At 33.7% G+C, this 14,140-nt stretch overlaps 1 protein-coding gene across 3 annotated transcripts in view; it reads right to left on the bottom strand.

The window, feature by feature from the left end:
• Positions 1–2,673: 2,673 nt before the first annotated feature.
• TCEA1 (transcription elongation factor A1) overlaps positions 2,674–14,140 on the bottom strand; it is a 49,006-nt gene continuing 37,539 nt past the window's right edge. For all 3 annotated transcript variants that reach the window (XM_036999214.2, XM_036999215.2, XM_036999216.2), the window contains exons 6-10: positions 13,238–13,294; positions 12,064–12,218; positions 9,869–10,015; positions 4,985–5,056; positions 2,674–3,315 (exon numbers count right to left, since the gene is read on the bottom strand). In XM_036999214.2, the coding sequence (XP_036855109.1) occupies positions 3,307–3,315; positions 4,985–5,056; positions 9,869–10,015; positions 12,064–12,218; positions 13,238–13,294 (440 nt within the window). In that variant the 3' untranslated portion in view covers positions 2,674–3,306. The remainder of the gene's footprint in view (positions 3,316–4,984; positions 5,057–9,868; positions 10,016–12,063; positions 12,219–13,237; positions 13,295–14,140) is intronic.

Raw genomic sequence — 14,140 nt, 5'->3', positions numbered from 1 at the left:
GACCATGGGAGGAGGGAGGACACTGTGACAGACAGACCCACCAGGGTCATACGGAGATGTGTCCCTAAATGATCAGAAAAGATGTTTGGGAATTAATGCCAAAAAGACTAAAGGTGTAACTATGCCATTCCATTCCTCTCCTGGTTATTGCTTTTTTAAAGTCAGCTACACTTTTGAATGGCATTATTACAAAAATAGCTTGGATACGTTTTATAAAGGATATAAAAAGAACATCTTTTATTTCAAAGCAGCTCAGTCCTCCAATTATGGAAACACTTGGACTAATTGAACCCAGACTGTATAGTAGATTATATATGAAATGTTTCTATCTTTGCAGTCATGGCTATTAAGGAAAAAACAATTCGCTGTCTTTTTATAGCACCCAGGGAGAGGAACCAGAAGAAGTCTGAGATAGTCATCTGTGCTTTCATTTACATCCACCAATTTGATAAACAAGTACAAGAGTACACAGGTCTATTTGAAAGTTTTTTCAATTGATGATAAAACTTGCATCACTTTACAGAATTCAAGTGCCAAAAGAGACTTCCCAAAACTCTAGCTCATTTTACACTTCTTCCTTTAAAGTGGAGTCTTAAGCCCTGCCAACCAGAGGATATCTATCCTACTTCTGCAGGTCTTCAACCTGTGGATCCTTCTTTCCATCCCATCTCCTATTCAGTCAAAAAATGTAATGCACTGACACAAACACTACCAAGAAAAACCATTTCATGAGCACTTACTATGTGACTAGCACTCTTTTAGGTACTAAAGATAGAGCAGTGAATATGTTTCCTCTAAAAGCTTACCTACTCCATCTTTACTGATTTATAGCTATTCGTTATCTGGTTTAGCCATGTGATGAGATTTTTCTAATACATTTTCCTATTACTTTCGACTGACTTCAATATAAATAACTCTTCCACTACCACCTAGGAAACTATCAGTTAGTAACTGTTCTACTTATTGTGAAGTAGCATCTTCAATGTTGGTACACTGTTTATTTTTGAAACTGACAAAAATGTGTTTTATATCCATGGTTATTCACATCACATTTTCCAGTGGGAATATTAGACTTCTTGAATGGCTAATTTTCTACAGCTAAATTACTCCCCTTTCTAAAGTGTGTGTGGGGAGTGGTGGGGGAATAACTGTTGATTAAACTCTTCAAATAACACTTAAACTGTAGTTTTTATTGTTATGTAAATTCAATTCAAATCTCTAAATTACACTTTGATGTGTAAGGACAATCATTGTGTACCTATTAAAATTCAAAGTATAGCCTGTTACGTCTTTTGCTGTCTTGTTAATACCTTAAACATTCTTCCACCTTTAAGATTTGATGTTTAGATGTATAAAAATATTTCAGAACTTATGCCGTGGCTTAGCACAACTTATAAACCAGTGCTCATCCCCTCTCAGGTGAGCAAGAAATCCAAGGTGGCTATTTTCTGCTTTCCCTTCATTAATTTCCATTGTATTTGTCTAGCTTAATTCCTCTGTATGTTCATTTAACAGTTACTTTGTCATGGAAATAATTACTGTCAAATATTACCCATGAAAACATTTACTTCCAGTTACATTATAACTGGCTAGTATTTTCAAAGTAAGACTATTTTATCTGGTCTCTCTTATTACAAAATGATCCATATTGCTACTCAACGCTAGTTTTTACTCAAAGCCAGGCAGGTACCCCCTTAATTAAAATTGTACTTTAAAAACATGTTAGTAGTTAAGAGTGGGAAACTTTTTAAACAAAAGTTAAAGCAAGCTTTGTTGTCTAAATGATAGATCGTACTTTCAATAACAAGAAACTTTATTGCATCACAAATTTTAAAATGAATTGTTTAACTTAAAAGTGGGACTATTTTAATTATATTCTTCTTAAACTAATTCTTTTAAAAAGCACTTTATTTTTCAAATGATAAAAGGTTAATCGGCAAAACTGACAAAGAAGACATGGGAAGTACTGGTGGGCCAATCCTTATATATGGTTCTTAACATGGACCTTTAAAATGTTTTCTGTATTACATTAAATTGATCTGCAATAAGAAATGGAAAGGAAGTGAAGAGTGCAAAGCATGTACTGAGGGGTCTTTCTACAGGCGTTTGATAGAATATAGAGCAAGCATGATAAAACATGGACTTTGTAACAATGCCTTTAAGATGTGCTAGAGCCAAGTGCACCTTAAGGATTGCAAATACCATTTTTTCTTATTCCTAAGAAAACAAATGGTATACACTTAAACAAAAAGTAAAACTTAATTTTAGGATCAATACTATAAACCGAATTGGATCATAGCCCATATATTCAGTTTGCTCAACCTCGTTCGTTGTATAAGAGTCAGCAAATTAGACTCAAGATAAAATATTTTCTATCAGTCTCCATAGAGAAAGACCAGTTTTAATGATTTATGTAATCCTTAAACTTAATCCTTGGTCATATAGATTTCCAAACCAAAATCAAGTCATGAGCTGTTTACAGTAAATAACTGCATTGTACTAAAATACTAACATTTTCTTCCCAGTATGTCTTCCTGTGAGCGGAAAAAGTGGTCAGAAGCTTTCACTCTTTGCCAGTGCTGGGTTTATGAAAAGCCTACTAAACTGCAGCACTGTTCTGCAAAACTAAAATACTCTACCAAGTCAAACAGGTAAATAAACAACAAAACCAAACTGATTTCATCAAAGTCATGTTTCCAAAAGTAAAATCTATTAAGAACAAGTAATAAACATGTACAAGAAATTACAAGAAATGATCATGGTTAGTTACAAATGCAATATCTTATTCCAGATTGTGAACAAACTACTTAAAATCAGTTTCATTTGCTAGCTCAAATATTATGTACAATTTAGATAAGCTGGTCAAGTATTATTTGGATACACACCACATTTGATAAACTTATATTATCTCCTCCTCCTTTAATATTTGCAAGTTATATGCCAATACAGGAACCGAGCAGAACATTTCTACTGTGTATGTTTCAGACTGTAAAAAAGTTAGGGTACATTTTCCTTTAAGAAAAAAGAACAAGATAGTAAACTGCCAAAGTTTAATATCATCTTACTTAGAAAAATGAAAAAAAAATGTTTTGAAACAGATAAAATTATTATGTGGTCTCCCTACTGATCTGAACCTACAGAAGACATTTAATGAAGGGACATTATGTCAAAACCAAGACTAACCCAAGGGATGTATGTTACTTTAAAAATCTGATTTGCAGGAAAACTAGTTGCTTGGTCTAGTTTTAAAGCTAATTACAAAATCCATTTTCTCAATGGTCCAGACATTTTGCCAATTCTTCCAACTCAACAGAACTGTTGGAAAATAAAAAAGAAGTATTTTGTGAGACCTTTAAATACAGACAACAGGGTATACCTTCCCCAACCCCAATTTAGCAGAGCATATACCTTATATTACTAAAGAGGCATTTTTGGTAAAGATGCTATATTTTTCAGACACAAATAGTCATCTGTCTTACATGTTTGACTTTTCCAACTTAGAATGAGTAATAATATGTAACTAAAGAAACAGTATAAAATATTTTTAATTACCTCTCTTATTAATGTTTTTAGGTTTAGAAATTAATTCCAAATTTTAACTTCTAGAGTAAGCCACCCTTGGCATCAGCTTTCTACATTAAACTGGACTTTCTTAAATCCAATGGGTACTACTGTCAGAACTTATGCTGCAAACTGCCTGTATTCAAAACAAACTGCAATTTACCTAATAATAATAATAATAAATCACACACAAAATATTTAAGAGAGCTATCTGGAAAAGATAGATTTGCTCAACAAGATTGAAAAAATTATGTCACTCTCTTAGATCAGTGTAAAAAGCTTCTACCAACTCAGGACAGGGTACATCGTTTCAAATCATGGAAAACAATCTCAGTACCAGTAAAACTTTCCTAGGTCAGAAAGTAGTCTTTGCATATAATAAAATGGGTACTGGCCTCAACGCCTAAAATATGTGTGTAGGGCCCAAGTCCCATAGTATATTTGTGGAGTATACTCCCCCAATGTTTGGCTTTTAATTCACTTCTGACTTTCAGAAAATGCTTTATTTTAGCCTATGAAAATAATTCAAAATAATCAGTAGACTAAAAAGGTCAATGCTAAGCATAGCTTAAAAAAAAAGAATCTTGCACAGACTTCAAAAAACTAACAAAAATAGCCAGTATTCCTGGAACACCAACAATTACCAGGCATTCTAAATACATTATCTCTACTCACCACCACAACTTGTAATGTAGATATTATTACATTTAATACATAAGAAAATTACAGTTCAGTAATCAACTGGCAAAGGTGTTCAAAACCTGTTTGGCTGCAAAGATTATATCCCTACAATGAGAGCCTCCCATCCCCACATTCTTAACATCCCCACCACTATTAAAAATAAAAATGGTCTTAGGAGTGATGTGTAATTCTTCTCCCAATTTTAAGTTACATTTCTTGTCTCACAAAAATCACTCAAGAATGAATTATTTAAATAGCATAAGTTTGCCTTGTGTGGGGATAATTCAGGAGTACAAAGGCAATATGGAGGCTTAGGCATGACAATTATCATCTGTAATTGATAAAATAAACACTAAAATCACTGGGCTGGATTTCAACAAGGTAGCTTTTCCAGAATCAAAATCTTCGAAAATAATACACATGTACAGATTTTCTGGAAGTACAAAGTCAAAACAACTGAATACAATATATACAGGACTGTGATACAGGATCTGACACTTAAGATTCAATCTTGTTATTTCTGTACCAAAACACTATAGAGGTGGGAAAATTAAGTTAACATTCTTTCTTTCTACTAGGGTACAAAATAGATTCTACTACAAATGGTTAGTCATGGCTGGCATAGTGCTGGATAGTGTGAGCATATGTATATATTTAGATACCTAGGTAGGCTTATTAAAAGACATAAAAAAGTTATTGTTATTATAAATGGGTTAAGTACAAATCTAAGAAAGCACCATACCTTCCATCGATTTCCACATTCATTGCAGACTACAAATGTTGTCATTGGTTCATCAGCACTACGAGTTTGTACCTGCAGTAAAATCAAGTGGAAGACAGCATTCTTTACAGTACAATAAAAAGTCAACTTAAATAAGCACATTCTACATGAAAATAAACAATACACAATGGCACCGTGACAAAATGTGGAAGAGCCTGAAACAAGTTCACATATGCTAATACTGAAAGAATACACATTCCAAATTTCATTTTTCTAAGTCCTTCCTTATTTTTTCATGTTTAGTTTAATTCTAGATAAGTGGAAAAATCATCTAAAGTCACACATTAAAAATCCTCATTATCACTAGGAAGCACAGAAATGTTAATTAAAAGAGGTCAATTTTCTCTTACAAATTAGCAAAGACGTAAAAACTACAACTATTTCATTCTGACAAATATAAACTGCTGCAACCCTTCTAAAATTAAGGCAGCAACAAGAACCTTTAAACATCCATTCTCTGTGACCTAGGAACTTGGTATCTGATCTATTCTAAGATGTAACTAGGAATCAGAAACAAATCAGGTAATTAGGAACACAGATATCTGTATAGAGTTTAATTCACTAATTATCAGGGAAAGGCAACTCAAAACCACAAGGAACTCTATCACCCCACACCTGTCAGAAAGGCTATTATCATAAAAACAAAAGATAACAAATATTTTTAAGGATGTGGAGAAAAGGGAAACTCCTCATGCACTGTTGGTGGGAATGTAAACTGGTGCAGCCACTGTAGAAAAGTGTGTCAATCCTTCAAAAAATTAAAAATGAAATTACCACATGATCCAGCAATCCCACTTCTAGGTATATATTTGAAGGAAATGAAATCAGTACCTCAGAGAGATACTGGCACAACCATGTTCATGACAGCATTTATTCACAGTATCAAACATACAGAAACAACCTAAATGTTCTTTAGTGGACATGAAGGGATCAAGAAAATATACATATATACAATGGAATATTATTTGGCCATAAAAAAAGGAACTCCTGCCATTTGAAACAACAGATGAACCTGAAGGGCATTATGCTAAGTAAAATATGCCGAACAGAGAAAATACCATATGGTATTGTTCATATATGACATCTAAAAACAAAAAAAGCTGATTTTATAGAAACAGAGAACAGAATAGAATGGTGGGCTTCCAGGGGAAAGGGCAATGAGGCGATGCAGGTCAAAGGGTACAAGCTTTCATCTGTTAGAGTAAGCCCTGAAAATCTCATGTACAGTATGACAGCTATAGTTAGGAATCTTAAACATTCTCCTCAGAAAAAAACAAACAGGAATAGTTTGCTATTGGGAGAGTGAGGGGGATAAAGGGGCACAAAAATTCTCAATCACTATATAAGTTGGTCATGGGTATGGTAGTACAGCATGGAGAACACAGTCAATGATTCTGTGACATCTTTCTATGTTGACAGATAGTAACCACACTAGAGGTGGTAAGGATTTAATAATATGGGTAACGTCGAACCACTGTGTTGTACATTTGAAACCAATTGTATATCAACGATGCTTCAATAAAAAAAAATTCTCAGACATATTAAAAGTTGGTCATGGGGATAGCAGCATAGCATGAAGAATACAGTCAATGATTCTGTAACATCTTTCTATGTTGACAGATAGTAACCACACTAGTGAGGGTAAGGATTTAATAATGTGTGTAACTGTTAAACCACCATTCTATACCTGAAACCAATGTAAGATTATATGTCAATAATACTTCAGTAAAAAAAGAAAATAAAAATAAAAATACACACACAAAAGTTAACTATGTGAGGGGATGGATGTGCTAATTATCTTGATCTTGGTAATCATTCCACAACGTACATGTATATCAAGTCATTGTGGTGTTAATGCTAAATAGAACCAATATATTTTTCTCAATTATTCTTCAATAAAATGGGGGGAATCTATGTGCAAGGATGTTTAAGAGCATAATTGTGTAACAGCACACACTGGGAACAACTTAACCAACAAGGAAATCACAAAAAATGTTAGAATAATCCATCAAATGAACATTGTACAGCTATTAAGATGTTTACAAAGTTTTTTTTAAAAACAATAAAGGAAAATGCTAACATTTTAGTAACTAAGTGAAAAGAAGCATAAAAAGCAGTTTACAGTATACAGTTGCAACTAGATTTAGGAAAAATCCACAAAATACTGAACAAACCAAAATACTGAATGGCAGATTAATAGGCAATTTTAATTTGTCATATTTTTCTGTACTTTCCAAATTTTCTATGCATAGTAACTTTTATTGCTTTAAGAAAGCTATGACCATACGATCCAGCAATCCCACTTCAACCGAAGAGAACTGGAAGCAGGGTCTCTATGACACATGTTCACAGCAGCATTATTCCATTATATCACAACTGCCAAAAGGTGGAATAAACACAAGTGACCAACAGCTGAATGAACAAAGTGTGGTAGACACATACATTGGGGTATTATTCAACCTTAAATAGGAAGGAAGTTCTGACACATGCTACAATATGGATGAACCTTTATGAACATTATGCTAAATGAAATAAGCCCTGGCCAGAAGGACAAATACTGCAGGACTCCATTTATTCATCTGATTGCCTAGCACAAATTTGGAGACTGGTGAGTGCCAGAACCTGGAGTCAAAGGGGAAGGGGGAGCTATTGTGTAATGGTATTGAGTCTCAGTTTTGCAAGAGAAAAAGTTTTGAAAATTGGTACATTATGAATGTACTACTGACCTGTATACGTAAAAATGGCTAAGGTGGGAAATTTCAGATTATGTAGTTTTACCACAACTAAAAATTAAAAACAAATTAAAAAGAGAACTAAGAAAAAATAAGCTATATGATTTTTTTAAATTTGATCTGCACAAGATTACAGACTTCTGAATTTTCCACTAAAGAGAACTAAACTGGAACCAGAGGTGTCAAAGACAGAAAGGTTGTTTTTTTAAATTATTCATTCCTGAATGAAGCTGCAAAGCATTATCAAGTTAAAAAGTTACTGTTAACTTTAAGCTCTGGGGGAGAAGAGAAAGAGGGGTGAAGGCAAAAACCTAAATACTGAATAAGGTCTATTTGAATTTAATATGGAATGATGAAATTCCAGTGTATCACCACTTCAGAGATGAGAAGCTTCCTGATTCCATAAACTATCAACATGACTTTCAACTCAAAAGACCAAAGGAGGATAAATGGCCATTCTCAAAAGAACAGCATTCTACTTATTTAAAGCCTTCGGATAAAAAATGGTTTAAAGAATACTTCTGAAATATTTCACATATACTTATTGCTATCTAGGTCTCTAAAAATAGATACAGATATGAGGACCCTGCTGCTCTCTGGGGAAAAATATCTCCTGGTGAGTACATGTTAACTAAGAGTCACATTTCAATCTTTTGAATATTATTTTGCCATCACTTTTGGAAGTTTTATATCTACAGACAGAATTTTTTTATTCTAAGAAAATCATACTGACTTCATCTCTAAACTAGATACTTTCTGTTAAAAGAATGCTCTTATCATAGCTACTTATAATCTGATTACATAAGTATGTCACTTTTACTATGTATGTTTTAAAGAAGCTTTGACTTAAACACCTTTCTGTTTAATACTTAACACTTTCTACTATGTGGCATTTTTAGGATAGATTTTGTATTGCTGAGATTTTTCTATTGGACTGAAAGAAAATAGAGCAATTCAAATTCAGAAATTTCTAAGATGCCTTTCATATGCTGATATAATATTTTAGTAACTATCAGTAATACTTCTACAAAATAAAACACTGAAATATCAGATACAAAACTATGACTAAATGATGTATCTGAAAATGGAGTTATTAAAAAATAAAAAAACAGAAGTTTATATACTACATTACCCACATGTGTTTAGAAAATAGGAAAACAAAAATATATTCATATTTGCATGTATATGCAGAAAATATGCAGAAAATCATACAACAAACTAGTAATTCTGATTTACCTCTAGGGAGGGGGAATAAGGTAACTGCAGATAAACATGGGTAGAGCACTTTCCACTCATAATCTTTTGCCGTACTGAATTTTTAACCTTGAGAATATAATACTTTCTAGAAAAAAAAATATTTTTTAAAGTAAAGGTTCCTTTTTATAACTATACAGGTTAGTAATGTTATTTTTTTAACTGCTTAATTTTGTCAAACAAAAAATTCAATTCCCTAAATCTTTCAATTAACTTGAAAAATAACAGTAAATTGTTCTTTAAGGGGAAATTTTTGAGATTGGCAGATGACAGATAAAGCATAAAAAATCTATTTGGCAAATGAAATCAATGAATGATAAAAAACCATTTTCACATATACACACACAACCAAGGTAACTATCATGCAGCTCTTTTCAACTGTTAAGAACAAAAAAGTTCAGTCACAAAAGTCATCAACATGCTGCAAAAAAGGAATAAATGTCTGTAAACCAGGTAAGCTATAAGTACCCAGACCGCGTCTCTGAAAAAGCAAAGACATTTCTTTAAATTACATAATCCTGCCAAATAAAAAGAATTATAACCTGTATACAAAATAACCAATAATCAACTGCTTATTAACTCAAGAGAAAGAATATGGCCATTTTATTAAATTCTATAACATTTGTAAATTTTATTTAATTGATATAACCTTCACAGTAACAATTTCCATAAAAGTATGTGAACTTACTTCAAAATTAAAAGGAATCCATCAATATTAGGAAAGCATCTTACACTTAAGAGATAACATCTCTTGAAGAACCTCAAAGTACTGTTAATTATCTTACTAGTTGTTTTGAAACTTGAAATGGAAGTTGCAAGCATTCTTAATATGAAAATAAGAATATAAACAATCACAAACCTGTGTGTAAGTACAATTCTTCTTTTTACATTTACCACATGTAAATAAGTCAGTCTGGGTCCCACCCGTCTTGGCCATCTGATGCTCTCTGATGGCTTCTTTGGTCAAGTTTTTCCGCATCTCTTTGAGCTCATCGCTAGCCATTTCCTATTAGGGAGGTGGCAATACCACACTCAGTTACATCTTCGATAAACATCCTGAGTGTTTTTTGTGGTCAATTAGCTTAATAACAAAACCCAAAATCAAAATTTTAGAAGTAAAAAATTAATTATTTTTTCTCAAAGCATTGATGAGTTTGCTTCCTTTGATAATTTCTTCAAATACTTGTAAGACTGTATGTGAAAACGGGTTTAATTACTGCTTGAAGGCTTATAAACAACAAAATCTTGTGGCAACAAGCACCTCTAGTATCCAGACTGTGGTCTCTACCATTGCCACCCATGCCTCCAAAAAGGAAACACACCTCCTGAGGAACGTATGGGTTCAGTTCTGAGTCACAAAATACACAGGGTAAGCCAGGGGCATCTTCCTGTGCCAGAATGCATGGAAGCTACCAAAGACTACTGTGGCTGAGGTAAGTGGACAGAGAGGCGAGCTCGCAATGGCCCAAGATAGGACAATTTCTTCAGCTTTTAAACAAATGGTGATACTTAAAAAAAGAGAGCACACAAATGCAAAAAAGCCCCCTCTGACAGTTATTAGGGCACCAACTCCTCATTCTGATGATAACAAAGGGCAGGAATTACACATCTATCCCCTCTTTCCTACCCAAACCAACAGGGCAACCAAGAGCCTGAGTTTATAAGGGAAAGTGCTTCATTATCAAAGAAATCTAGCTAATAAATCTGAAAGGAATGACAGAATTTTAGAAATCATTCTTTTGCAACCGCCAATAAAGTAACCAACTCAGGCAAGGATTATCAGTGGATCAACACATTAAATGAAAGGCTGATGGAGAAAATTGCAGAAGGGAAACCAGACTCTCCATGCCCGAACACACTGATAGTCTCAGGGCACTGACAGCAGCGCCACAGGTGTTACATGCCTCCCGATGTGATGTAATATAAAGTATAAAGCACTGCTTATGAAGTATGTATGAGGGGAAAAAGTTGGACTTGTATATATTCAAGCCTATAGAACTACAGAAAACAGAGGTGACAAAAAGTTAAATAACATTATGAGGAAGAAACATACTTAATACCATAGGATACAGATGAAATAAAATTGTTTCTTCAACAGGTCAATGTCATAAAGGACAAAAGAAGGGGGTAGAGGTAGGGGAAGAGATTGCTTTAGATATACATAATATATATATGTATATATATATTACACATACACACACACACACACACACACACACACACACACACACACACAAAATCTTAAGAAACTAAACCAAATAATGTATAGTTTGTTTGTTATATTAGAAAAATGTTATATTTTAAGCTATCTCCCAAGTATATTAAGATACAATGATATATCTGGTATTTGCTTGAAAATAATTCAGGGAAAGATAAAAGGAAACAAAGGAAAAAGGAATAGATGAAAAAGGTGACAAATTCTTGAAAATATTTGAAGCCTGAGTGATGGACATATGGGATTTTATTACATAATGCTTTCTACTTTTTTAATGTTTTATATTATTTTAAGGTTTTAAAAACAGCAATTTTTACTAGGTATATAGAAAAATGAATTCACTCTCTTGAATGCTTAATAGTGAGATTGTAGACACACTAAAGCTTTTACCTATGAACAGCTATGTCTATAAACACCAAGCTATGAATTCATTTTCTCCATCATTCTCTATGTAAATTTAAGGAATAGTCAAAAAGAGGTAACCAATTTTATAGGTCTTACTTATGAAAAGAGCTTAGAAATTACAAAGTCTTTTTGCAATTAGACATTCATCTCTTTGATTCTACATGAATCCACAATAAGTAAAAACACTTTTGTTTTTAGACAATGATTTAAGGCAGTCATCCTAAGATCATGGTACAGTTGTGAAAGGGACAAGGTATTGATGCCAACAGATTCAATCACCTTAAGTATTTGTCTCTCTCCACATATACATACATACAAATAGCTAATGATTTATTTTACATGTAGTATTTATACAGTACTTCATGATTTTAACAGGCTTCTCACTGGACATCATGGGATCGCATCTTGAAAACATTATATTCAGATATGCTCACCTCAGCCGTCATTCTGGCAAATAAGTCAGGAGAAATATTCCCACACAGTACATTTTTCCTTAAATTTGGGTTCTTAGCATCCTTAAGATTTGATATCCTGCTTCGAACTCTATTTTTGTATTTCATGTCTGTATTCCTTATTTCTTGATATATGGGTACTAGGTTGTCAAGGAAAACGGGTTAAATTATAAAGGTAAGACCATTTTTCCCAATTCTGCCAAAATAAGAACTCCTGAAATTTCTAAGCAATTCACAAAAATTGTTGCCAATTTAGATCAAGTTAATGACAAGGCACTATTTCTATGTGATTTCTTGATCTGTAACTAGAAAATAATAATGACTGTACATTTATACTATGAATGAGCAGTGCTTTCTTCTTAATGTTTAATGCCAGCAGTACACAAGTAAGAGTTTCATAAGTTAACTCAGGTACTCACTCAATCTGAGTGAGAAAACTTTTGGAAAAAAGCTTGAACTTGGAGCCAAGCTTTAAGTTTCCCTAATCTGAACTCTACCAAGGATCTTAAAGTTCTCAATGATTATACAGTTCCCTTGGGGGCCTTCTGAGAAAAAGACATTCATGATGAACTGAAGGTTCCTTTCCTTCCCCAGCTCGGCAAGAAGTGAGTTCAGCAGGTTCTTCTCAACAGAACAGGCCCAGGTGGAGGCCGAGCCCTAGAGGGGCTCCCTTTCTAACAAGACCACTTCCTCAACCAGGAGAGGTGGGCCATCATGCTGTCACCCAGATGTTCCATATTCCCCATCCCATGTGCAAGATCCCTCTCCCAGAGCCCCTCTAAGGTGTCTGGCATCAACACATTGCCCTCCAAGGGAACACTCTCAGGGGATGTGTATGCATTGCTGAGTTAACCCCAGATGTGAAATCCTACTTCACACATTTAGTGTGTGTTTTCTGTGTCCTTCTGTACAACTTCAGTTGTTGCATTCTCAATTTTTGAGGCAGAAAAATGGAAATACTATCAACACTATATTTTACTTTTGAATGACAGGAAAACAAGAATAAAATGACATTGATGGCTCTCTCCTTTCCCATCAAAACAATAGAATCAAGATAGAAACTGAAAAATGAAACTGAATTCTTTACAGGGAGAAAAAATTATAATGGATCTAGCAGATTACTTAAAACAATTATGAGTATACACACAAAGGATATCTTCCTCAATTTGACATCCCAATTCTTCCTCATCAGCTCCAATGGCAATGTAGTCATCTAAACACAGGCACAAAGAATTGTCAAGAGTAAGTGGTTATAACAATTTAAAAGAAAATTTCTTCAACCCCATTTGCCCTATATAAAGCATTTTTAGTTTCATTTTAGAGTCTGGTCTCTTTACTACCCACTGACTCCTCTGGATTCACCTAATGTCCACAGTGCTCCTGCATTGATGACTCCTTATCCCTCAGAAGTGGGGAAGTAATTGATCTAGCAGGCAATTCCTCATTTCACAACTCCATAAACTCTGGATGTTCTAGCAGAGAGTAGAGAAAGTTATAGAAAGAACTGTCTTGCACTGTCTTGTCTCCTGTGTGACTCAGGCTTCAATGCAAAGAAACCATTCATTTCATCTGTATGGACACACTCAGAAGACTCCTATGTAAATATTCAAACGGATAGAAGGAAATAAAAAGAAACTAGGAAGAAAAAAGAAAAAAATATATAAAGAGACAGTAAGGGAATCAGAGTAGAAAGGAAAGAGTAAGAAGAAAACAGGTCATACTATGATTCATATAACAGAAAAGAAAAAGGATGAATTTGTTTAAGATGATAAATCTGTTTGATATAAATAAATATTCCTGCACATGAAACTTTAAAGCCAAAATTTCACATAATAAGATAGGATACAGTCAAGTTAAATTAAAGCTCCTATATAAATCAATCTCTTTCCCACTTGAAAAAAAAAAGTAGAAAATGGAATTATGGACATGAAACTTACATGTCATAGTAACATTTAACACCAAGACCCAAATTCAGTACCATTAACTCTCAGTCTAGCGGGGGGAGTAATTAGCTTGCAGATTAAATGTGTGTGGGGGAGGAAGATTTGTGAAAAAAATT

Source organism: Manis javanica, chromosome 2 (assembly GCF_040802235.1).
Source record: "Manis javanica isolate MJ-LG chromosome 2, MJ_LKY, whole genome shotgun sequence".
NCBI classification, from domain to species: Eukaryota; Metazoa; Chordata; class Mammalia; order Pholidota; family Manidae; genus Manis; species Manis javanica.
The sequence above is the reverse complement of the archived record's forward strand: the minus strand, read 5'-3'. Positions and strand labels throughout refer to the sequence as shown.